The sequence below is a fragment of the Neofelis nebulosa genome, chromosome 8 (genome assembly GCF_028018385.1).
Source record: "Neofelis nebulosa isolate mNeoNeb1 chromosome 8, mNeoNeb1.pri, whole genome shotgun sequence".
In the NCBI taxonomy this organism is placed as follows: Eukaryota; Metazoa; Chordata; class Mammalia; order Carnivora; family Felidae; genus Neofelis; species Neofelis nebulosa.
Genome location: NC_080789.1, coordinates 59393759 through 59416701, shown reverse-complemented (window position 1 = coordinate 59416701; position 22943 = coordinate 59393759). Strand labels below are relative to the sequence as shown.

The 22943-nt window shown below is 44.0% G+C and overlaps 2 protein-coding genes across 3 annotated transcripts in view; both read right to left on the bottom strand.

Moving 5' to 3' along the window:
• TIMELESS (timeless circadian regulator) overlaps positions 1-8959 on the bottom strand; it is a 31510-nt gene extending 22551 nt beyond the window's left edge. For both annotated transcript variants that reach the window (XM_058742359.1, XM_058742361.1), the window contains exon 1: positions 8117-8959. The gene's annotated coding sequence lies outside the window, so the exon portion shown is untranslated. The remainder of the gene's footprint in view (positions 1-8116) is intronic.
• A 279-nt stretch (positions 8960-9238) lies between these two features.
• Positions 9239-13612, bottom strand: MIP (major intrinsic protein of lens fiber). The gene is made up of 4 exons (XM_058742362.1): positions 13197-13612; positions 12514-12678; positions 12003-12083; positions 9239-10169 (listed from the first exon to the last, which is right to left on the bottom strand). The coding sequence occupies exons 1-4, from the start codon at positions 13554-13556 to the stop codon at positions 9984-9986; spliced, it is 792 nt and encodes a 263-aa protein (XP_058598345.1). The 5' UTR covers positions 13557-13612; the 3' UTR covers positions 9239-9983.
• Positions 13613-22943: the final 9331 nt, after the last annotated feature.

Sequence of the window (22943 nt, the reverse complement as noted above, 5' to 3'; positions counted from 1 at the left end):
ATTTTTTTATTTTTTATTTTTTCAACGTTTTTTATTTATTTTTGGGACAGAGAGAGACAGACAGAGCATGAACGGGGGAGGGGCAGAGAGAGGGAGACACAGAATCGGAAACAGGCTCCAGGCTCCGAGCCATCAGCCCAGAGCCCGACGCGGGGCTCGAACTCACGGACCGCGAGATCGTGACCTGGCTGAAGTCGGACGCTTAACCGACTGCGCCACCCAGGCGCCCCTAAACAAACATTTTAAAAACACGTGTTTAAAATAAATAAAAATTCAAAGGCTTACATTTTAAAAAAGGCACATAAAGTAGAACGTTCACAGTAATAACCACATAAAAATGTGAATGCTCTGGAGGTATCTGGGTGGCTCAGTCAATTAAGCATCTGGCTTCGGCTCAGGCCATGATCTCACATTTCGTGGGTTCGAGCCCCACATCGGGCTCTATGCTGACAGCTTGCCCTGTGTCCGGGTTCTGTGCTGACAGCTTGGAGCCTGGAGCCTGCTTCAGATTCTGTGTCTCCCTCTCTCTCTGCCCCTCCCCTACTTGCACTTTGTCTCTCTCAAAAATAAGCAAACGTTAAAAAAGTAAATAAATAAAATAAAGATATTCAGGGCGCCTGGGTGGCTCAGTCGGGTTAAGCGTTGGACTTTTGATTTTGACTCAGGTCATGATCTTGAGGTTCATGAGATTGAGCCCTGCACCAAGCTCTGTGCGGACAGTGCAGAGCCTGCTTGGGATTCTCTCTCTCCTCTCTCTCTTCCCCTCCCCCACTGGCACGTGCACTCTCTCTCAATCAAAGAAACTTAAAAATAAATAAAGGTATCCTGGGGTGACTGGGTGGCTCAGTCAGTTAAGCGGCCGACTTTGGCTCAGGTCATGATCTCACAGTTTGTCAGTATGAGCCCCACATCAGGCTCTGCTGTCAGCACAGAGCCTGCTTCAGATTCTTTGTACCCCTCTCTCTCTCTGCCCTTACCCCGCTCATGTTCTTGCTCTCTCTCTCTCTCTCTCAAAATTAAACATTAAATTTTTTTTAATATAAATAAATAAAGGTATTCATTGTTTTCAATTCTTGTAGCAAAATGGTACTTTTCAATAAAAACAGCAAAGGTAGCCATTGCTGTGCTCACAGGTTTTCCCTCCCATTCCCACTCTCCTAGCCCAAAGGTCTCCTTCTAACAGTTCTTCAGAAGGAATGGGGGCAGCTGGGCTGGCTGACTGAGTTATTGTCCATTCACTGTTTCCACCCACAGAGATGCAGGAACCTCGTGTCTTCTCCCAAAGTCTCCTCTGGTCTCTTTCAGCAGCCCTCCCTCTTTGTGTTTTATTTTATTTATTTATTTTTTTTTATTTTGCACAGTAAATGAGTTTTGAAGCAGCCCAAACTCTTGTGTTGCTGTGAACATGAAAGGTTAATCCTGACGCACAGACAAGAGAGTAGGGTTTCACCATAGTTAGCTCCACTAAATCCTTTCCTCCTGCAAAGAGGGAAAAGGAGAAGCCGTACACACTATTTCCAGTCATGGGACAAACAGATAAACACAAGTCTGTAATTTCTCTGTTCTAATCAGAGCACTTTATTACACTTCCTGAATTTTCTGTTTTGGAAACAACTTCCCCCATGCTGCCTCTTTCACTCATAACAGAGGCAAAACAGAAAAACCAGCACCATCCTGGCTTGCCAAAGAATCAATGGAAAAGAGGGAAATTCTCTTTTTTTTTCAATAATAAACTCCTGGATAGATTTTTCGGACTTTTTGGTTTGCTTTGTGAAAGCAATGGCCTCCAAAGTTCTGGATTTCATAGATAGATCTTTAATTTTTTATTTTTTTAATTTAGGGAGACTAACATAAGGTTGCCAACTTTAAATTTTGTAACTTAAGGATACTTAGGAACACACACACCCCTCATATACTGCTGTTTATAAATATTTCAGCTGCTGTGGAAAATAGGCAATTCCTCAAAATGTTGAACACAGAGTTATCATAAGACCCAGCAATTCCACTCTTAGATATTTATCTGAGAGAAATAAAAAGTATGTGTTCACAAAAACATGTACATGAATGTTCATAGCATTATTTATAATAGTCACAATGTGGAAAAAAACCCAAATGTCCATCAACCGATGAACAGATATAAACAAAAATGGAATGGAATAAAAAAACAATGGAATATTTAACAATAAAAAGGAATGAAGTACTGATACATGCTCCGATATGGATGAAACTTGAAAACGTTATTTTCAGTGAAAGAAGCCAAACACAAAAGGTTGCATACTGTTTGCTTCCATTTATATGAAATGTCCACAGAATAGGCAAATCCATACAGACACAAAGTAGATTAGCAGTTGCCAGAATGGGGGGGGGGGGGGGGAGGGAGGGAGGAGAGGTGGAATACTGTTAGTAGGTACCTACAGAGTTTCTTTTGGGGGTGATGAAAACATCCTAATGTTAGATAGTGGTAATGGTTGTCCAGCTCTGTAGACTGTACACTTTAAAAGGGTGAATTTTATGGTATGTAAATTATATCTTAATAAAGCTGTTTACAAAAAAAACTTCCCACACAATTACTATATATTCTATTTTCACTATTTAAACACCAAAAAAATAAATAAATAAAAATAAAAAGAACCCCAAACAAAACAACAAAGCGGGCGCATGGGTGGCTTGGTAGGTTAAGTGTCCCACTCTTGATTTTGGCTCAGGTCATGATCTCAAGGTCATGATCAAGCCCCGTGTTGGCCTCTGTGCCAACAGCATGAGCCTGCTTGGGGTTCTCTCTCTTTCTGTGCCCCTCCCCAACGTGTGCATGCATGTACACTCACTCTCTCTGTCGCTCTCAAAATAAATAAAAAAACATTTCAAAAAAAACTACAAATAAAATCTCAGGACAAAGTACAGTCCATTAAATTTTATAAACTTGAATTTATGAAAAAAACTAACTCTATTTTACTCTCACATTTTATCATAGACAGCTGGGAACTTTGTCAAACATCTTACAGCCAGCAGACCTTGACATTTAAAGGGACGTTAGTTACTTTTGTCACTCAACTAAGTACCAAGTGGTTCAGACAAAGCAATATTCCTCTGAAATTAATACTTGTAGGCCTCAAAATGCAAGAACCAAATAAAAACAAAGGATAAAATATTAAATACACTTGGTATTGAAATTAGAAAATTAACTCACTTCTTGAAAACAAAATAAAACCAAACAAAAACTCTGCCCCAAATCAACTCTAAGAACCAGCTTTGAGAATCATTAGTATGAACAGAATGACTTTTGGCATTTGGATTCTAGTTCTGTCCAGTACCAAATTGGTGATCTTGGGTATATGGCTTAACCTAAACCTCAGTTTCCTTGTCAGTATAGTAAGAAAATAAACGGGGAAGTTTGAATCAGATCATGCATGGAAAGCGGTTCTACTCAAAGCATGGCATGCAGACCACTGTTGGTCCACAAACTGTTAGCAGTCTGCATACAGTACAGACACAAAGCGTACACATTTAGAATGTCTTACGGCAGGTGAGAGTTAATGTTTGTTGAATCTGATAATTTTTAAAAGTCTACATTCTGTAGTTTTTCATGTTATTTTTCTAGTAATTCAATTTAGTTCAGGTCCTGACTATCTCTAGAGTACTCAACTGCTTCCTAACCTCTATCCCTGCTTCCAGTCTTAAGTCTATTCATAACATGGTTACCAGATTTTGACCATATAACCACCCTACTTAAAACCTTTCAATGGCTATGTAAGAAACTTCATAGTGATTGTCTCTGGGGAGAACGGGGGAGGAGGAGTCTAGGGTAGGAGAAACATTTATCTTTCACTCTAGTACTACTTGAATTGTTTATCATTAGTAATCAAACAGTCCCAGTATTTTGCAAAAAAAGTGTTTTTAGAAAAGTATGTTATAGGTCAATTGTAACTCGGTATACCTGGGGGGAAAAAGAAAGAAAGAAAAGTACTGATGTGTAACAGCTTGGGGGGAGAAACCTACCATGTCCTTTACCAAGATAATTTGAGAAGCACTGATACCAGGCACTTTACTGAATACTAAGCACAAAGTAAGGACTCTCAAAATATTAACTTCCTCTCCATCTACTGGATTCTATAGTCAACCACTAAATGCTTACGTAGAGCCCCCAAGGTGAAAAGACAAATGTTGTGTGGGTGCTAAAGTAATTTAAGAAATTTAGCTGCAGAAATAAAGCCCACCTGATATAGAACAAACAACATAAAAGACATATCAGTACAAGCTCTAATTAAGTGATATTGAAAAAAATTTCTGAAAAACTAGGGCTCTTTTCAGGTTAAAGTGGTCAAGAAGGTTTTTGTCAGAGGAAGTGTGATTAGACCCAGGCCTTCAAAGGTTGCATAGGATTCAGGCAGCTGAGAGGCAGAGGAGTATTTAGACAGAGAACTGCCAGAGCAAAAGCAGGGAGGGAGCTACTCTGGGCAGGTGAGACTAACAGGAAAGCAGTAGAAATGAGGGGTTGGAACTGACTTTATGGGACAACCTTGTCTTTGTCTACCAATTCAAGGATTTAGAACAAAAGCCAGAAGTCAGTCCTTGAAGATTTTTGAGCTGAAAAGCAAATGATCAAACTGGGGAGGCACAAGCAGTATCCCGTAACCTACTATTGGATCACTCTCTGTGAGGTGTGTCAATCTTTTTCCTTTCCCTGCTTTCACCATACAAAATATCCCAACCTCAGATCAATCCAACCATCTACTTTCTAGACTCGAACTTAAATCATGATTCAGATTTGCTGAAGAAAACCAAACAACCGTGCAGAATGGTACATAACCACTGTGTAGGCTCCAACCTCAGCGTGGCCCAGCAAATCTTTTTTAGTGTTCCTAATTCACTTCCTATTCTCATTCCCAAGGAACAATTGTTACTAGCTTTCACTATTATCCTCAAGCCCCTCAACTGCACTGCTTCCTGGACCTCTCATTTGGTGTCTCTGCCCCTTTCCTCTAGGGAACAACTGAGGTCATCAGACAAGGAAGAACTCTCTCAACTTTCTCTGCCCAAGCCTAAAAATGTACGTATTTCAAGTCCCACCCAGCCTTCTTTGCTTCTAATTTAAGCCCTCCATTTGTGATTAATCAATCACTTCCTGTCCCTTAATTGACTGTTCCTCTTTTTTTAAGATTTTATTTTTCTTAAATAATCTCTATACCCAATGTGGGACTCAAACTTACAACCCCAAGATCAAGAGTCATATGCTCCATTGACTGAGTCAGCCAGGCACCCTGGTTGTTCCTCATTTCTCATGTTTCCAGTCTTCTCTTTATATTGGCCCATCCCCATGTAAGTTGCTTAAAGCTCTTCCATCTCAGGGAGGAGAAAATCCAACATAAAACAATACCTTTCCTTGACCCCATATTGGCTTCTCCTTCTCTCCTCCTTAAGCACAGATGTTCATAGGCCTTTGTCTTCATTTCTCTTCCAGTCTTACACTACACAGCTTCCTTGGGCAAACTCCTCCATTCCCATGGCTTCAACCACCATCTCTGTCATTAGCCAGCAAACCTATACCCTTGCTATACTGAGCTCTCATGGTGCCGATCTCATATTTCACTAATGAATAGCATTCTCCATCTTTATGCCTCATAGATACCTCACATTCAACATGTCCAAAATGTGTTCTCTTCCCCCCAAATGTGTCTCTACTTCTAGTTTGGATCTCTTTAGGGACTGACACTATCTACTCAGTCATTCACATAGGAAAGCTAGGCGTCATCCTAGATACCTCAAGTCATTAACTCGGGCTAATTCTACTTCCTTAAGCTCTCCTATCCAGCCCCTATAAATCCCCATTGGTACTGCCTTAGTTCAGACCCTGAGTATCTCTAGCTTAGATTACTCAACCACTTCCTAACTTCTTTTCCTGCCTCATCTTGTTCTCTTAAGTATTCACAAAATGGTTACTAGACTTGGCCATATAACCACCCTGCTTAAAACCCTTCAATGGATGGAGTACCTGGGTGGCTCAGTCAGTTAAGCGCCCAAATTCTGATTTCAGCTCTGGTCATGATTTCCCAGTTTCTTGAGTTCAAGCCCTGTGTCAGGCTCTGAGCTGATCCTGTGAAGCCTGCTTGGGAGACTCACTCTCTCCCTGCCCCTCCCCTCCTCACACTCTGTCTCTCTCAAAATAAATAAACTTAAAACAAAACAAAACCTTTCAATGAATACATAAGAAACTCCATGGTGACTGTCTCTGGGGAGAATGGGGGGAGCTACAATAAAAGAAATATTTACCTTTCACTTTAGTACTATTTGAATTTTTACCACAACATGCACTACTGTAATACAAAACTAAAGTTTCAGCAGCTGCAAATGTCTACGTACAAAGTCCTTCATAATCTCCCTGATTACTTTTTAAGCTACTCTCTCAAGACAATCTTCCTGAATGCCCTAAAGTCTATCCTTTTATCTTTCAAGGCTCTGCCCAAATGGTACCTCCTCCTGACTTTTCCATGCAGGAGACCTCTCTCTCCTGAGTCTACTTTGTGCCATAAATATACTTCCATCATGGCATTTACAGACCATGTTATAATACTTAAACATTGTTTGAAATTTCCTCCCTTAGGAGGAGGGCATATTCCCTGAGGGCATAAAGTATTTCTTTTTCACCTTTGAATTGTCAGTCTAGTTACCAAAATCAAAATTTATAATGGGTGGGGCTTGGACCAGAGTGTTTTGAAAATGTTCACCTGCTGATTCTAACTCAATCCACTGCTAACAACTGCACTAAATTATAAACTCCTTGAGATCAGGAATCATTGTGACCAGCACAATGTAAATGAGCAATAAACAGTTTCTGAACTGGAACTGAAGTAGAGGGAGGAAAAGTTGGAGCTGGAGATTTGGAGGCATCAGGATACAAGGTGTGTGAAACTGTGGCAGTAAGTAAGCTTGCTCAAGAGAGTATAAAGTGAGAGGAGTAAGAAAGCCAGGGCAGACTTGTCACCCAGTAAATGCAGAGGGCTCATTTACATGAGTTTTTCCATACAGACTGAGTTCCTTAAGGTCAGGAACTCTGTCCTATTCATCTCTGTCTGTCCACCTGTCACAGAGCACAGTGCATGGTACCTGTTAGGAGCTCAGGAACCTTTTACTGGGTTGTATCAGCGACACTGATAATAGAGGGAGGTACAAAACTTCAAGAACACAAAGAAAGAAGTGACTACTTTGGCCAAGGTCGGGGGGGGGGGGGGGGGACTGGAAACAGAAGTTTTTCAGAGGGACAAGTGAGCTCAGTCCTGAAAGAGAAGTTCATTTGGCAAAGACATGGCCAGAACTTCAAGTAGACGGAACAGCAGGGCACAGGTACCAAGACATGAAACAGCACAATGCATACACCCTTTCCATGTGACAGAGTCAAGTGCATGATACAGAAAAAATGTTAGGGAACTTTAGAAAATGAAGCTGAGAGGATCTGACTGTGAAGGGCCATGGATGCCGACTAAGGATTTAAGCCTAACTGTGGGTGGCCAATGAGGAGTTTTAAATATAATCTGAAATTACCAGATTGATTTTTTTATAAAGTAACTCTGGTAGCAGCTCGAAGGGCAAAGAATTGAGACTCAAGGGAAGGAGCTTAATTAGTGGCTGGCAGTCCAGCTAACAAACCCAAGCAAAAACTGTATCCTCCTTAAGTCTTATACCAGAGAGAAAGGAGGGAAGGGAATGAGAAATCCATGCCGTAAAATCCCAAGATTCAAGTCAAGCGAACTGCTGATCGCTAAGCTGCGCTTGTTTGGGGTCTGAACTGGATGGGAAGGAAGTTCCGAAGTGAAAATGCCCTGGACCTTTCGGTTCTACCTCAAGAGTTCCAAGCCCCTTCCCATCACGACCCCACCCCTGCGCGAAGACCAACTGTACTGAGGGGCGCGGGGAGAACAAAGGAGCGTTTCGAGCAAACGGGGAACGCTGCGGCACCTACTTGGGACTCGGGGGCGAAAATTGCGCGTGCGCACCTAAAGCGCGTGCCCCGCCCCCTGTCTTTAAACCTGGCGGCGGGAAAGGGGACTCCGCACTTGCCAAGAGTGCACCCGCGGCTCCGAAAGGACGCCATCCGCTAGAGCCCTCTCTCCCACACACTCACCCGCTCCCCGCCGGTCCTCAGGATCCCCGCGGAGCCAACGGCCCGCAGGCCCCCAGCCGCAGCCTTTCCCGCCACCCGGCTCAGCGAGACCAATCCCCGCCTGCGTGGGAGCGGGGCGGGGCGAACTGGGCTGGTGCATATGACCCCAAGCGAGCAGGGGGTGGTGGTGATGAAGTAAGGAAAAGGGAAACGAGTACACGTACTGTTTTATCTGAGTCCATTCCCTATATTGAGCTAAGAACCACAGCGCTATGAATTTTCTGCCAACTTAAAATAATAGAAATCAAAATCCGATTAGAGGTAAATTTACAAACGTTCTCTTCCCCTTCTCCTAGTCAAGTGGATTATTCCAAAGTCCCACTGGTTAGTTAGAAAAATTAGGCTTTATTTGGGAGGAAGTGGAGTTGAGCTAAGGGCTAGAGTGGTTTTTTGTGGGCGGGGTGCCTTTCACGCTAGAGAGATAGGCTTAAAGCTTGCGAAGCGTGCAGACGCCTAAAAGGAAGAGAACAACAGTAAATATACATTGGTAAGTTGAGAATCTCCTCTGGACTCTGCTGAGTGTATTTTGCCCTCCTCTGATGGGTGTATTTTGCCCATGACAAAAGAAGATAGGGCTCAAACGAATAATTATCTCATGAAATATTAATCATTTGAATAGAACGAATCGATTTCTAGAATATGAAGAGAGAATTGCTGAAGATGAAAGGACACATGAGAAAAGTGAAAAGACGCACACACAAAAAAAGGAAAATAAAGACTATAAAACTAGGGGTAAAAGATACCATTTGAAGGGTGTTTTCAGTTGCTCTAACTAAATTAAGACTCTGAGGGTCAAAGACTCTTCCCTCCTACTGCCGCCCTCCCCCACCCCCGCCATGATTTGCTCCCCTGCCTCATGATTTGCTCCAGGCATCAGATTTCCTGTTTTGACTTTAGGGAACCCTTCTGTGGCTTAAGTACCTTCTGCCTGAAGGCCCTTTTGGGAATGTCTGGCAAAACAGCTAAACTAGTTAGTTTTTCTAGATTCTAGGCTCACCCTACCCCTTGTTTAGGTTGGGAGCTCACTGGCCCAGGGCCTCCAAAGAGATCCATCATACCAGAATGAACACAAAACCCAGCCAGTGGATGTAGACAAGTTTATGTGGCTTTACAGAACAGTTCAAACCCCAGTATTCACTTTTCTCAGAGCTACTTCCCCACCCAAGTCCTTGGGGCAAGCATCCCTGAGATAAGTAGACTACACTCTTCGATTAACTTCCCCAAAACTTTCTGGTACAATTGCAACCTGATCTGGGGCTAATAACGCCATTTCCTCTCTCCCTGCCTCCAGCCCCTTCCACCCAACCCTTGGAATGCCTTGTCTCCATCTGCCTCCTGTGAAGAGTACTCCCTGCTTCCCTGCTCCTGCAGAAACCTAGGGTCATAAACTTGACTTGGCAGCAAGGTAAAGGCCGAAGCTTAAAGGTCTTGGTTCCTGTGCTCACCACACTGGGTTGGGAGAGGAAGGTAAAGGATGACACCTTTTTTCCCTTCCCTACCTCTCCTGCTGTGCCCCAAAACTTAGACACAGCCACATTCACTCACATTCATACGCACAATCATGCACACACAGCGGCGAAGAGAGGTGGGATGGAGAGGAAGGGAAGTTTGCACAAACCAGCTCATGAATGCAACTTGAAAGATTTCACACGGCAAAAGGCAAAACACACACACACACACACACACACACACACACACACACACACACATAAATTAAAAAATAAAGAAATACATGTCCCTCCCCCAGTCTCTTTCTTCATCCAGGGGCTGGCTCAGCCCCTCTGAATAAACCCAGAAGCTTCCTACTCCCTCTGGCCAACTGGAGCTTTCACAGGGCCTGGGTCTTCAGTTCAACAGGTTCCCCTGTGCCCTCTGGTTGTCCATTGGAGTCACTGGGCCTGGCACCCTTGAGAATAGACAGTCTCTCAGAAACACTCTTAAGCCGGGGGAAGAGGAGAAAGTCGTAGAGGAGACTGCCTAGTCCTCCTCCAATGATTGGGCCCACCCAGTATACCTGTAGGAAAAGGAGAGGAATAATCAGACTTGGGGAAGGGATCAAGAGCAAGTGGGATGCCTGGGTGGCTCAGTTGGTTAACTGTCTGACTTTGGCTCGGGTCATGATCTCACAGTTCGTGGGTTCGAGCCCCACATCAGGCTCTGTGCTGATAGCTAGGAGCCTGGAGTCTGCTTCAGATTCTGTGTTTCCCTCTCTCTCTGCCTCTCCCCCGCTCATGCTCTGTCTACCCTTTCTCTCAAAAATAAATAAACATTGAAAAAAAATTAAAAGAAAAAAATTAAACAACAACAACAAAAAAGAGCAAGGCTATTCTTTTTCCAACTCTATGGGTGGAAAACAGACATCTGCACTTGGCACATACAACTGGGAACTATTTAAGCAGAAATCAGTGTTTGTTTGTTTTTAAATTCTAAACTGCTTCAGTGCCAGTACCTCAAAACTTACCATTTCTTTTCTGACTCACCAAATTACTCCTTTATCCCACATCTCAGCACATATAAATTCTATTTTTTATCAATTTGCACTAGTTTATATATTGCTTTGAAAAATTTTTTACTCGTGGTAAAGCACATAAAATGTATCATCTTAATCATTTCTTTTTTTTTAAGTTTATTTATTTATTTTGAGAAAGAAAGACTGACAGAGCACAAGCAGTGTGAGGGGCAGAGGGAGAGAGAGAATCCCAAGCAGGCTCCACACTGTTAGCACAGAGCCCGATGCAGGGCTTCCACTCGTGAACCGTGAGATCATGACCTGAGTCGAAACCAAGAGTCAGATGCTTAACCAACTGAGCCACCCAGGTGCCCCTCATCTTAACCATTTTTAAGTGTACAGTTCAGTAGTGTTACGTATATTCACATTGTTGTACAACAAATCTCCAGAACTTGTTCATCTAGCAAACCTGAAACTCTATACACATTAAATAATAGCTCCCCATTGCTCCCTCTTCCCAACCCCTGTCAACTATTGTTTTGCTTTGTTTCAATGAATTTGACTACGCTAGATACTTCACATAAGCGGAATTATACAGTGACTGGTGTATTTCATGTAGCATAACGTCCTCAAGGTTTATCCAGGTTGTAGCATGAGTAAGACTTTGCTTTTTTTAAGGCTGTATATTATTCCAGTGTATGTACATATTGCATTTTGTTTATCCATTCATTTACGAGGGTCACTGGGTTGCTTCCACCTTTTGGCTATTATGAATAATGATGCCATGAAAACAAGGATACAGCTTTTAATTTTTTAAAAATTATTTCTGTATGTTTGTCTGGCATTTGGCCAAACAACAGAAACATAACCAATTTTTATTGAGGACTTATTCCATGCCAGATTTTGGCATGGAATTATAAATGTTTCACACATATAACTTTCATACTTATTTTTCATAACACCTCATTTTATGCTAAGGAAACCGGGGTGCAGAATGACTGAACCATTTGCCATGGTCACACACAAGGCCAATAATGTGCCAGAACTGGAATGAGGCCCAGGCCTATCTCTACTTACACATATCCTGAGCTCTGAGAGTAGAAGTTTCTGACTTCCTGTTTAGTTGTCTGTCCTCACAGTGCTAGGTTTAGAATCCCGTGGATACTTAGTAAAAATCCCTTGACCAACCAGTGAAGGAACAATATGAACAAGAACCTCTCTTTCTAGCAAAATAATGAATCCTGCTCCCATAGGCATGCCAAACTGTGACAGCCCCTTTAGCTGAGTGCTGGTAAAGCAGTTAACACATCCAGATGAAAGGTAGGAGCCGAACATGGAACCTGCAGCCCACACCCATCCAGGAGGGCTTCAGGATCTTGTCCCTCTCCCCTCACTTACCCAGTGGTTGGTGAAGTTTCTGGTGAGAATGGCAGGAGCAAAGGAGCGGGCAGGGTTCATGCCTGCACCAGTATAATACATCTGCAAAAGACACAGTCATAATTGAGACACTTTCCCCTACTCCACCCCAGCTTCTCTCCCCTCAACCCACATGTCCTTGAGGGCTGGCACCTTGCCTCCAGCCAGCAGCAAGTAGGGAAGGACAGGCTTCATGGGGGTTCCACAATGGAATGAAGGCACTGATGCCTCATCAGGGACAGACGATAGATCCATAGGCAAAGCCCACATCTCCCCATGATGCATACATTTCTACTTTGGGGGCAAGAATGACCAGATGTAGTGGTCACAAAAGAGGAATAGAACAATGTTGATTCCTCTGTGCTGACTGATAGAGTCAGGTGGATTATGTTCATGTTTGACAGTGAGGTGGGCAGAAAGAAATTTAAAAGTTAGGAAAGGTTTAGGGGCCCTGGAATCCTTAAACAAGAAGTTGATTCTTTCTCCTGCTTACCCCAAAGAGATGACCCAGGGTGAGGGAGAAGCCAACAGCCAGGGCCACAGATCCCAGGCGGCCATTCCGCCTCTCGTCGTATGTGGCAAAGATGCAGAGCACAAACTGGAGTGTCAGGAAGATCTCCACCGTGGTGGCCTGGCCCACACTTACCCCAGGGTGCAACTGGGCAAAGGAAGAAGAAAGGAGGCAGCTCATTAGGGTTACCACAATGTCACCTCCTCAAGGCTTCCCGTACAGGAACCCCCTTATGGCATCAGTTGACTGGAGAGGAAGGATAATACAACCACCTTCACAGTAATTGTTTCTGTATTCTTCACAGTATTTGTTTCTTATTTTTTCCTAATAATACTCCTTCATGGTGGAAATAACTATGCCCATTTATACAGATAAGGAAACTGATGCCCCATAAAGTAAAATAAGTTTCCTTAAGAACCTGCAAGGAGTTGGAAGAAAAGTTGAGATCAGAACTCAGGTTTCTTGAGACAGTCCAGGGCTTTTTGCCTTCCTTACTCCTTCCTTAGTCCTGCAAACTACCTTTGAACACACACACACACACACACACACACACACACACACACACACACACACAAATGTCCCAGCCCCCTGAGGATCCAATCGGCCACCACCAGGCAGGGAATCAGGGTACCAGGTTCCTCCAGCCCCACTTAGCTGACCATTACCGTATTAAGTGCTAGGTTTCCTCGAACGGCAGGCGGAGTAACACTATACAGCACGGCGGCTCCAGCCACGGCTCCCAGGAGTTGGGCTGCCATATAGCAGAAGGCACGGAGCAGCGACATCTGGGAACCGACAAGAAAGGCAAAAGTGACTGCAGGATTGACATGGGCTCCACTGATGTGGCCCACAGCCTGCACCAGCGTAGCCAGGGCCAGGCCAAAGGCCAGAGCCACCTGCAGAACATGCAGGGGTCCAGGGGTCCAACGCAGTGAAGCCCCTAGTCCAAAAAAGACATAGAAGAGGGTGGCAAAGAACTCAGCAAATATGGACCTCCAGAAGGAGGCTGACCGCAGTTCCCACATGGCAGGGGGGATGGGCACAATGCCTGGGTCCCTGATGCCCCCCTGGCCTGATCTGGGTGGACAGTCCCCTTTATAGAGGACTCTTAATCCCTGGGAGGGGCAGGCTGAAGTGGCTGGTCCAGCCTCTTAACCCCTTCACAGCTGTGGAGGGCTGGGCCCACACTTATGCATCTGTTAAAGCTGTTGGATTTTCCCTCCCTCTTCCACTGGGAGATGAGCAGAGCCATAGGTGTTAGGGTGGGGGTAGTGTCAGGGCTGGAGAGGCTCTGAGAGGAAGGGACCAAGAATAGGGGGACTATAAAAGTCTGTCCTTCCCTTTGTGTCAAAGTTGGAGTTCATGGTCCTGTCATCTGTATTAGAACATTCCTCAATTCTGCTTGGAAGGTCAGTCAGACTGAGTTCACTTCATGGGGTATAAGACTGTGCTCCTGAGGACCTTCAGTCTCCTCTGAGTCGGGCAGGGGTAAGGGTGGGGGTGGGGGTCAGGAGTGGGGTCCAGCAGGGAAGTTGGATAACTGAAGAGAATTCTTTAGTTCTCTGGGATTAGAGGGCCTTTGCCCATTGGTTGGTTTGGTCTGGAATCTGTGGACCCTGCAGCTCTGGGACAGAATAGTTCTGCTGTGTCTGGTTTTCTCGAAGCCCAGGTTCCCCACCCCCAACCCATGCCAGCACCTTCCTTTCCAAACCCTCAGCCTGGCCTTTTAAACCACAAAGACAGTTAGGAGGAAGAAGCTATCTTCCATGGATAGGCTGGGGGTGTGGGCCTGAGGAGGGGGAAAAGGGTTAGTAGTTAAATTTCAGAATCAGCTTATACTTCATCTTTCCTAACTTACAAGGTCCTGGCAAGAAGTACTAAAAAGAAAGAAACAGAGTCATGACTATGAACAAGTGGGAGGGTCTAATGCCTCCTAATATGGTCGTAATCAGGACATTAGGGTCTTAAATCTTAATCCCTAGGGAAAAATCTGAGGATGGGGGCGTCTGGAGAGAGAAAAGGATAAAATGGGAAAGGAGAGCATGGGGAATGAGGTTCAGTTGTGCTCAAGTTTGGTGATGAACTTGGGACCTAGAGATGAGTGCTGGGAGATGGTAGAGAAGGCACAATGGGACATACTGGTAGGCTCCAGCATCTCTATACTGTGGCAAGTCATGTAGGCCACAAACTTTTCCCATGAAGCCCCAGAAGAGAGCAAAAATTTGAAGGAGAGGTCTGCAGTATTGGTCACTAGCATTGGTCCCATCCAGTACACTTGTGAGGAGAGAGGAGGAACACAGATAATGGCCTATGCTCGTCTCTTCCTCCAATATCTAGCTTGGGGATAAATAGGAACAGTTACAGCAAAGGCAGAGAGTGCATCTAACCCACCCATATGTAGGAAGAGTTGCTGAGAACAGGTCAGAGGAGACTGAAGCTCCCAAATTCATGGAAGAAGAACAATCCATTAGAGATCTATGGAGTCTCTTGGGTTCTAGAAGCCCCACCAATCTCCTCACTTCAGGCCCTGTAACCCTTGTTGCACTTGACTCAGAGATGCTCCCAGTTCCCAGTCACCTCTGTTAGTGAATATGCAGTGTTCACACTGCTTCTGGGACAGGACAGAAGGTAGTCCTTTAACCATCATGGTGTTAAGAGCAGAGAATTTGGCAACAGATACTTTGGTTCAGATGTGGATGGGAATACAAAGTGACAGAACTAGTTATGACTCCTGGTGGGGGTGTAAATTAGAATAATCACTCGGGAACACAGTATAACACCATCTTATAAGGATGAACAAACAAGGGCGCCCGGGTGGCTCAGTCAATTAAGCATCCAACTTTGGCTGAGGTCATGATCTCACAGTTGGTGAGTTTGAGTCCCACATTGGGCTCTCTGCTGTCAGTGTGGAGCCTGCTTCAGATCCTCTGTCTCCCTCTCTCTGCCTCTCCCCTGTGCACATGCTCTCTCTCTCTCTCTCTCTCTCTCTCTCTCTCAAAAATAAATAAACATTAAAAAAAGATGAATAAACATACTTTCTGACCCAGGAATTTCGCTTCTCATGTATATACCCAAGAGGAACTTTTCTATACCTGCACCAGCAGACATGTACAAGAATACTGAGAGCAGCACTATTCACAATAGCAAAAAAAACTTAAAGCAACCCAAATACCCATCAATGGGAGAATGGATGTACAGACAGTGATCTCTCTCTCTCTCTCTCTCTCTCTCTCTCTCTCTCCTTTAGGTATATATATATACACACATATATTTCACACAATGGAAAATTATTCAGCAGTCAAAATGAGTGAACTATTGCAGTGATACTCAATAATAGGGATGTATTTTAGCAATACAATATCAAGTAAAAAAAAAAAAAGTCCCTGATGATTATACATGGCATAACCTTTTTGTAAAGTTAAAAAAAATCAGGGCACCTGTCTGGCTCAGTTGGTAGAGCATGCAACCCTAGATCTTGGGGTTGTGCATTTGGGCCCCACATTGGATTGCAGAGATTACTTAAAAAAAACTTAGGAGGGGCACCTGGGTGGCTCAGTTGGTTGGGTGACCGACTTCAGCTCAGGTCATGATGTCACAGTTCGTGAGTTCGAGCCCCATGTCGGGCTCTGTGCTAACAGCTAAGGGCCTGGAACCTGCTTCAGATTCTGTGTCTTCCTCTCTTTCTCTACCCCTTTCCCTGCTCATGCTCTGTGTCTCTCTGTCTCTCAATAATAAATACATGTTAAAAAAAAATAAAGAAAACAAAAAACAAAACAAAACAAAACAAAAAAACTTAGGATCTGGGGCGCCTGGGTGGCTCAGTTGGTTAAGCGGCCGACTTCGGCTCAGGTCACGATCTCGCAGTCCGTGAGTTTGAGCCCCATGTCGGGCTCTGTGCTGACTGCTCAGAGCCTGGAGCCTGTTTCAGATTCTGTGTCTCCCTCTCTCTCTGACCCTCCCTTGTTCATGCTCTGTCTCTCTCTGTCTCAAAAATAAATAAACGTTAAAAAAAAAATTAAAAAAAAATTAGGGATGCCTGGGTGGCTCAGTCAGTTAAGTGTGTGACTCTTGATCTCAGCTCAGGTCTTGATCTCAGGGTTGTAAGTTCAAGCCCTGCATTGGGCTCCACACTGGGTATGAAGCTTACTTTAAAAAAAAATAAATAATAAATATATATATATATATATGTATATATATATATATATATATATATATATATATATATATATATATATACATACATATATATAAAGTTCAGGGGTACCTGGGTGGCTCAGTCGGTTGAGTGTCTGACTCTTGATTTCAGCTCAAGTCATGATCCCAGGATCATTGGATCAAGCCCTACATTGGGCTCCACATTCAGTGTGGAGATATTCTCCTCTCTCTCTCTCTCCCCCTCCCTCCCTCTGCCCTGCTTCCCCATTCACGCTCTCTCTCTCTAAAATAAAATTAAATTAAAAATTAAATTAAAAAAAGGAATAACATTAAAAAAAAAATGGGGCACCTGGGTGGCTCAGCCAGTTAAGTGTCCGACTTCAGCTCAGGTCATAATCTCATGGTTCATGGGTTTGAGCCCCACATTGGACTCTGCTGACAGCTCAGAGCCTAGAGCCTGCTTCAGATTCTGTGTCCCCCTCTCTGCTCCTCACCTGCTCACACTCTGTTTCTCTCTAAGAAAGAAAGAAAGAAAGAAAGAAAGAAAGAAAGAAAGAAAGAAAGAAAGAAAGAAAGAAAGAAAGAAAGAAAGAAAGAAAAAGTAAAGTTAAAAAAATCTAAAATAAAAATATGCTTTCAGAACACATATAGATGAAATGAAACTACTACAAAAAAACCCACAAAGAATGATGAACACAAGCTTCAGGATGGTGTTTACTTCAAGTGTGTGGGAGGAGGGGATGAACTGGAATATTTACATACATACATGTAGATTTCTGTGATTTCAAAAAGGTTCCAGTTTTTCTGTTACATGGTTGGTTAGTAATGGTGCTTAATTGGAGTGCCTGGCTGGCTTAGTCAGTGGAACATGAGGTTCCTGATCTTGAGGTCATGAGTTCAAGCCCCACATTGGACATAGAAATTACTTAAAAAAATAATGGTGCTTAGTTTATTATTTAAAAACAAACAGCCACAGCACACATGGTGAGTACCTTCTGGATAGTGGAGAAAAACTCCAAGCTCAGACCCTGGCCTATGACCCTTCCCGCTCATAGATGAGACCAGAGATGCTAGGACCAGGGTGAGAGAACACAAACATCTCCCCATCTGCTCCCCCCCAGGCCCTACCATCTATCCACCAAGGAAGCTTTAAGCAAAGGATCTGCAGCAAGTCACCGAAATTCTTGAGTTGCTTGAGCCTAACTCACTGACCTATTTGCATCATACTGAAGGTGGCTAAATGAGAGGATGCACAGAGCAGGGGTGCCCCCTCTTTTGTTCATTCCTTAAAGTCTTATCAGCCATCCACCCTTATTACCTACCTAGTGTCACCCTATTCAGGAAGGTGGAGACTGCTGCTTACCTGGATGGCTAGCTGGGCTATAGCCACCTGGGGCAGTGCTAAGTAGAAAAGGACAGATGTCAACATGGCTGCTGTGCTCTGGGACAGGACATAGGACAACCCCCTAGAGGGGGCAAGCCAATTGGTACAGAGCAGTACCAGAGTGAGGGCAGGATTTGGGTGTGGGCCCACATCAAAAATCTGTGCCATGCTCACCACCACCAGTTCTTCAGGCAAGGTTGAGGGACTGTGCCTAGCACAGAGCTACCACTGGGGCATGAGGCCCTAAGAACAGCCCCTACAAAGACCAGGATGCCCAGGCCTTCAGCCAGCACATCTCTCCCAAACCGTTGGCTCTATAGGTCTTGGGGGTACGTAGGGGAGGGAAGGAAAGATCAGGCTGGCTGTCTGCTCCACTCTTCTCCCCACTGGTCTCTCATATCTCTCCTTCTCCACCTCTCTCTGTCCCCCACCCCCTCAAAAAACTCTCCCAACCAGGCCTCCGCCACTTCATCCTGCACTGCCCCTCCCCCAGCTTGTGCAAGGAAGGAAGTACTAAAAGACAGAATAAGGGAGTGGTCAGAAAACAGACCCCCACTGGCTTAGACTAGAATTTAACAACAGAGAAGAGGAAAGTTCTGTTTCCTCAGAAGGTTCTCAGAAGGAAGGAGTCTATGGAAAAAGATGGTGGTTTCTCCTCTCTGCAGGAATCTTATCTCCTAGATCATAATTTTGCCAGTCAGGCTCAGAGTCTCTGTTTGGTGTCCTGCTCCAGTTTGGAGACTGCTTTTCTAGGTCTAAGTGAGTGGAGTTGGGATGAGGAGCAAGTGTTTCAGGTGCTTTTTTCTGGAGGAGGAGGCAGCCAGAGAGGTGAGAGCTCTACTCTTGTGATTAGAGAACATCTCATGTCCTCCCTTCAGCCAATAGAGAGGAACCTCATCCCTCAACCTGCTACCCCTACCCAGTCAGTGGTCTCCATAAGGGAGCCTTAGACTTTTATACTCACACCTAAGCATCCACTATCCCCAGCCTTAGCCCTTCTCTCTCCTATACTAAGCTCTTTCTTCCTTTTTAGCCCTCTGACCCAAACTCACTCAGGGAGGAGCAAGAGCTTATAATGGCTTCTGTCCACCAGAGGTGCTTACAGTGAAGGTAGAGACTCATCCTTCCACTTCCTAATCATCTTTATAAACCTGGGTTTCGGGAGCCAGAGAGGTAAAGAGGAAAGCTAAAGTGAGGATCTGGAAGACAATAAGAATTCCAGGGAAGGCAAGGTAAGAATATTTCCATTCCTCACCAGAAACAGAACAAGCCAACAAGAAAGTATCAAGGCTGAATTGGCAATCAGGCCATTGGAATCTGCAAAAGAAAGTTCCTTTGAGGAAAACTGCCTGGGAGTGGAGGGGATTCCTGGAGTCTAACACTCTTGGGATCACCCAGGACAGACCCTAATTTGTCTTTGTCTTCTTTTCTGGTTAGCTTGTTCGCTTTTTGTGTTATCACTCTACTTCATTCTTGTATTTGGGGCTCTTTTCAGGGGTTGCCAGAATTTTTAATTCTAGATTCTCTGACTTCTCTCTTCTGGCCTTAAATAAGCATACACAATTTTTGAATTTTTTTCCTACTAAGAACTATGAAAGTGGAGAAATAGGATTTGTAAAATAACAAACTTGGAGTAATTACAAAGTTATTTTGTAACTTGTAGTAGTGATCATCTTAGAGTCTCAAATATCTCTACAGTAGACTGAATTATCTCTGGATTACTAACAATCAGCCTTCCAACCTCTTTATATTCCTGGGGCTAGGGATCCTAAGTTCACTATACCCTCTTCCATAAAGAAGGCTCCATTTCTCAGTCTCCTAGAGGTGCCATAAGAAGTATAATCCATAATATTAGGTAGTGAGTGCATCTATAAATCTCAGAGAATCTGCAGGCAGAGCTGTTTGTCTTGTTTCATTTCTCCACAGGGGTTTCATGTAATTACCATACCCACCTCTGAGGTTATCCAGGACCAGTTTACTACCTCTCTGAAGTTGCTCCCTGGCCAGTCCATATCATCATGACCTAAAGAATAACCTAGGTCTGAGTTTCATAAAAATATCTAACCTGCTGGGGCACCTGGGTGGCTCAGTCAGTTAAGCATCTGACTCTTGGTTTCAGCTCAGGTCATGATCTGTTTGTGAGTTTAAGCCCCACACTGGGCTCCATGCTGACAGTGCAGAGCCTGCTTGGGATTCTCTCTCTCCGCCCCTCCCCCACTTGCTGTCTCTCTCTCTCTCTCTCTCTCTCAAAAATAAATAAATAAACTTAAAAAAATATATATCTAACCTGCTGACCTAACAGGATTGTATCAGGATCAAATGAGATATACCCTGGCAATATACACATTAAGTTAGCTGCCTTAAAATGTAAATGAACTGATTCATGAATTAATCAGATATATACATAATTTATGATTATCAAGTATTGAACATCCTCTCTGGCAATTACAATGTGGGTGAATCGAGATATGGTCCTGAGGGGTTGGGTGAACTTCCATCTCTCCATCTACCATGTGGAATCTCTATCCCAGCCCCATATTAGAATGCCAATTCAGCATGTAACCCAGCTCCATTGTGTGGATAGTTTCATAGGACAAAGGCCCCAGCATAGCACAAGCCAGCCTAGCAGCCCCTTTGGCTAGCTCCTGAGGGCCCCCCTTCTCTCTCTTTCTCTGGTTATGCTTTGCTGACTGCTGACTCCTGGCAAAGTCCAGAACAATCACCAAGCTCTGTGCATCATCCCTCTCCCATCCATAGTTAAGGGCTCCAATTAGCACTTAGATCAGGTGAGAGCTCCCACATATTAGAAATGGGCTAATTCAAGAAACAGAATGAAAATAGACTGAAACATCCTGTACTTGGCTCCTTCTCCCCTTCTTTTCCTAGGGAGTCAGATACAACTCTAAGCCAGGGAGACCAGTGCTCACTATGGTTAGGTTCTGTTCTAAGTACTTAATAGTATGTGTGTTATCTCACGTACTGGTTTTCCCTAGGACTGCACAGTTTATTCCCTACTTATTCTATTGACATCCTATCCTTGGATGACTTCACCTATGTCTGCTCTCCCTCAAAAATTATTTTTTTAATTAAAAATTTTTTTTTTCAAAGTTTATTTATTTTGAGAGAGAGAGAGAGAGAGAGAGAGAGAGAGAGAATGCCCACAAGCTGGGGAGGGGCAGAGAGAAGGAGAGAACAGAATCCCAAGCAGGCTCCGCATCATCCATGCAGAGCCTGATGCAGGGCTTGAACTCATGACCTAGCCGAAATCAAGAGCTGGATGCTTAACTAACTGTGCTACCCAGCACCCCTCTCCCTCAAAATTTGTATCTATATATTTACAGAAAATTTTCACCTGCGTGTCCTATGGACACCTCAAATACAGCCTGTCTGAAACAGAATGGATTATCTTCCCCCCATTCAAACATGCTTTTCTTCTGTATCCAATCATTAAATCAGAAACCTATGAATCAGCTTTGATTCCTTCCCCTATCCTCCCATTTTCACCTAACCAGTCACCACCAGAACTCTACCAATTCTATCTTTTAGATGACTTTTTTTTTTTTTTAATGTTTATTTACTTTTGAGACAGAGAGAGACAGAGCATGAACGGGGGAGGGTCAGAGAGAGAGGGAGACACAGAATCTGAAGCAGTCTCCAGGCTCTGAGCTGTCAGCACAGAGCCTGACGCGGGGCTTGAACTCACTGACCGTGAGATCATGACCTGAGCCGAAGTCGGACGCTTAACCGACTGAGCCACCCAGGCGCCCCACTATCTTTTAGGTGACTTAACCCACACCATGTCCCACCTGAGAACTCTATATCCTGTTTGACCCTGTTTCTGGTCTCATCCCCTCTCCAATTCATTCTCTATGTTGCCGTCAGCTTTATCTTTATAAAAACCTGTAATTTGTCATTTCCCTGGGTCCCTTCAACAGCTCCTGAACATCTGAAAGACATTACTATGGGGAGCCTGGGTAGCTCAGTCAGCTAAGTATTTGAGGTTAAGCGTTTGACTCTTAATTCTGGCTCAGGTCATGATCTTACAGTTCCTGAGATCAAGCCCTGAGTCAGGCTCTGCACTGCCAGTGCAGTTGGAATTGCAGTTGGGATTCTTTCTCTCCCTTTCTCTCAAAATAAATAAATAAACATCAAATTAAAATACATTACTATAAATACAGGACTCCTCATCATTTACCCTCAACTTTTCCAACTGTTCTCCATATCTCTGCAGCATGAGGCCCTGGCAATTTTGTGCTTCTTGTGGTTTCTCACATACTTCATTCTGTTTCATTACCCAGTGCTTTAGCAGAAGCTGTTCCCTACACCTTGAATGTCTTTTCCCCTTTCATATGTCAAGTGAAACCCTATCATTTCTTAATTATTATGCATGGATACGTTAAGAATTAATTACTTGTACATTAGCAACGAGGTAGGTAAATCATCTCAATGATGAAGGTGAGTTTTTATCAGATAGATGGTCAGTCTGTGAAAGTAAAATAATACAACAAATGACAGGCAAGAAGCTATTTCCTCGTAAAGTAACAGAGGTGTATCTAAGTGACAGCGTGAGAAATCTGCAATGATTGCTTCAGCTCTCACACCTAGGATGGAAACAAAGGAGAAAAGCTACAGAAACAGAACTCAGGAACTTTCTTCTCATTACCCCCAAAATACAAAGTACTGAGAGAGCAGGACTTTTCAGAAGGAATGCTCTCCTCCATGCCTTCGCTCCTAGGCTTAGGAGGAATATAAACCGCTCTTCTCAGACACATTAGGCAGGATGTGTGAAGGCTGGACCAGGCTGACCCCTGGTGGAGAGAATGAACCAGTCACTGCACTCCAAGAATGTGATCGCAACACTTTGTCCCTTTAT

What these genes read in the sequence shown, in the direction of transcription:
- MIP (XM_058742362.1), bottom strand. Translation starts at nt 13,556, where the DNA reads ATGTGGGAACTGCGGTCAGCCTCCTTCTGGAGGTCCATATTTGCTGAG. An exon ending in CCCTGGGTCATCTCTTTGGG is followed by an intron (nt 12,084 to 12,513) that starts GTAAGCAGGAGA and finishes TGTCTTTTGCAG; the next exon opens with ATGTATTATACTGGTGCAGG. An exon ending in GAAACTTCACCAACCACTGG is followed by an intron (nt 10,170 to 12,002) that starts GTAAGTGAGGGG and finishes CTTTTCCTACAG; the next exon opens with GTATACTGGGTGGGCCCAAT.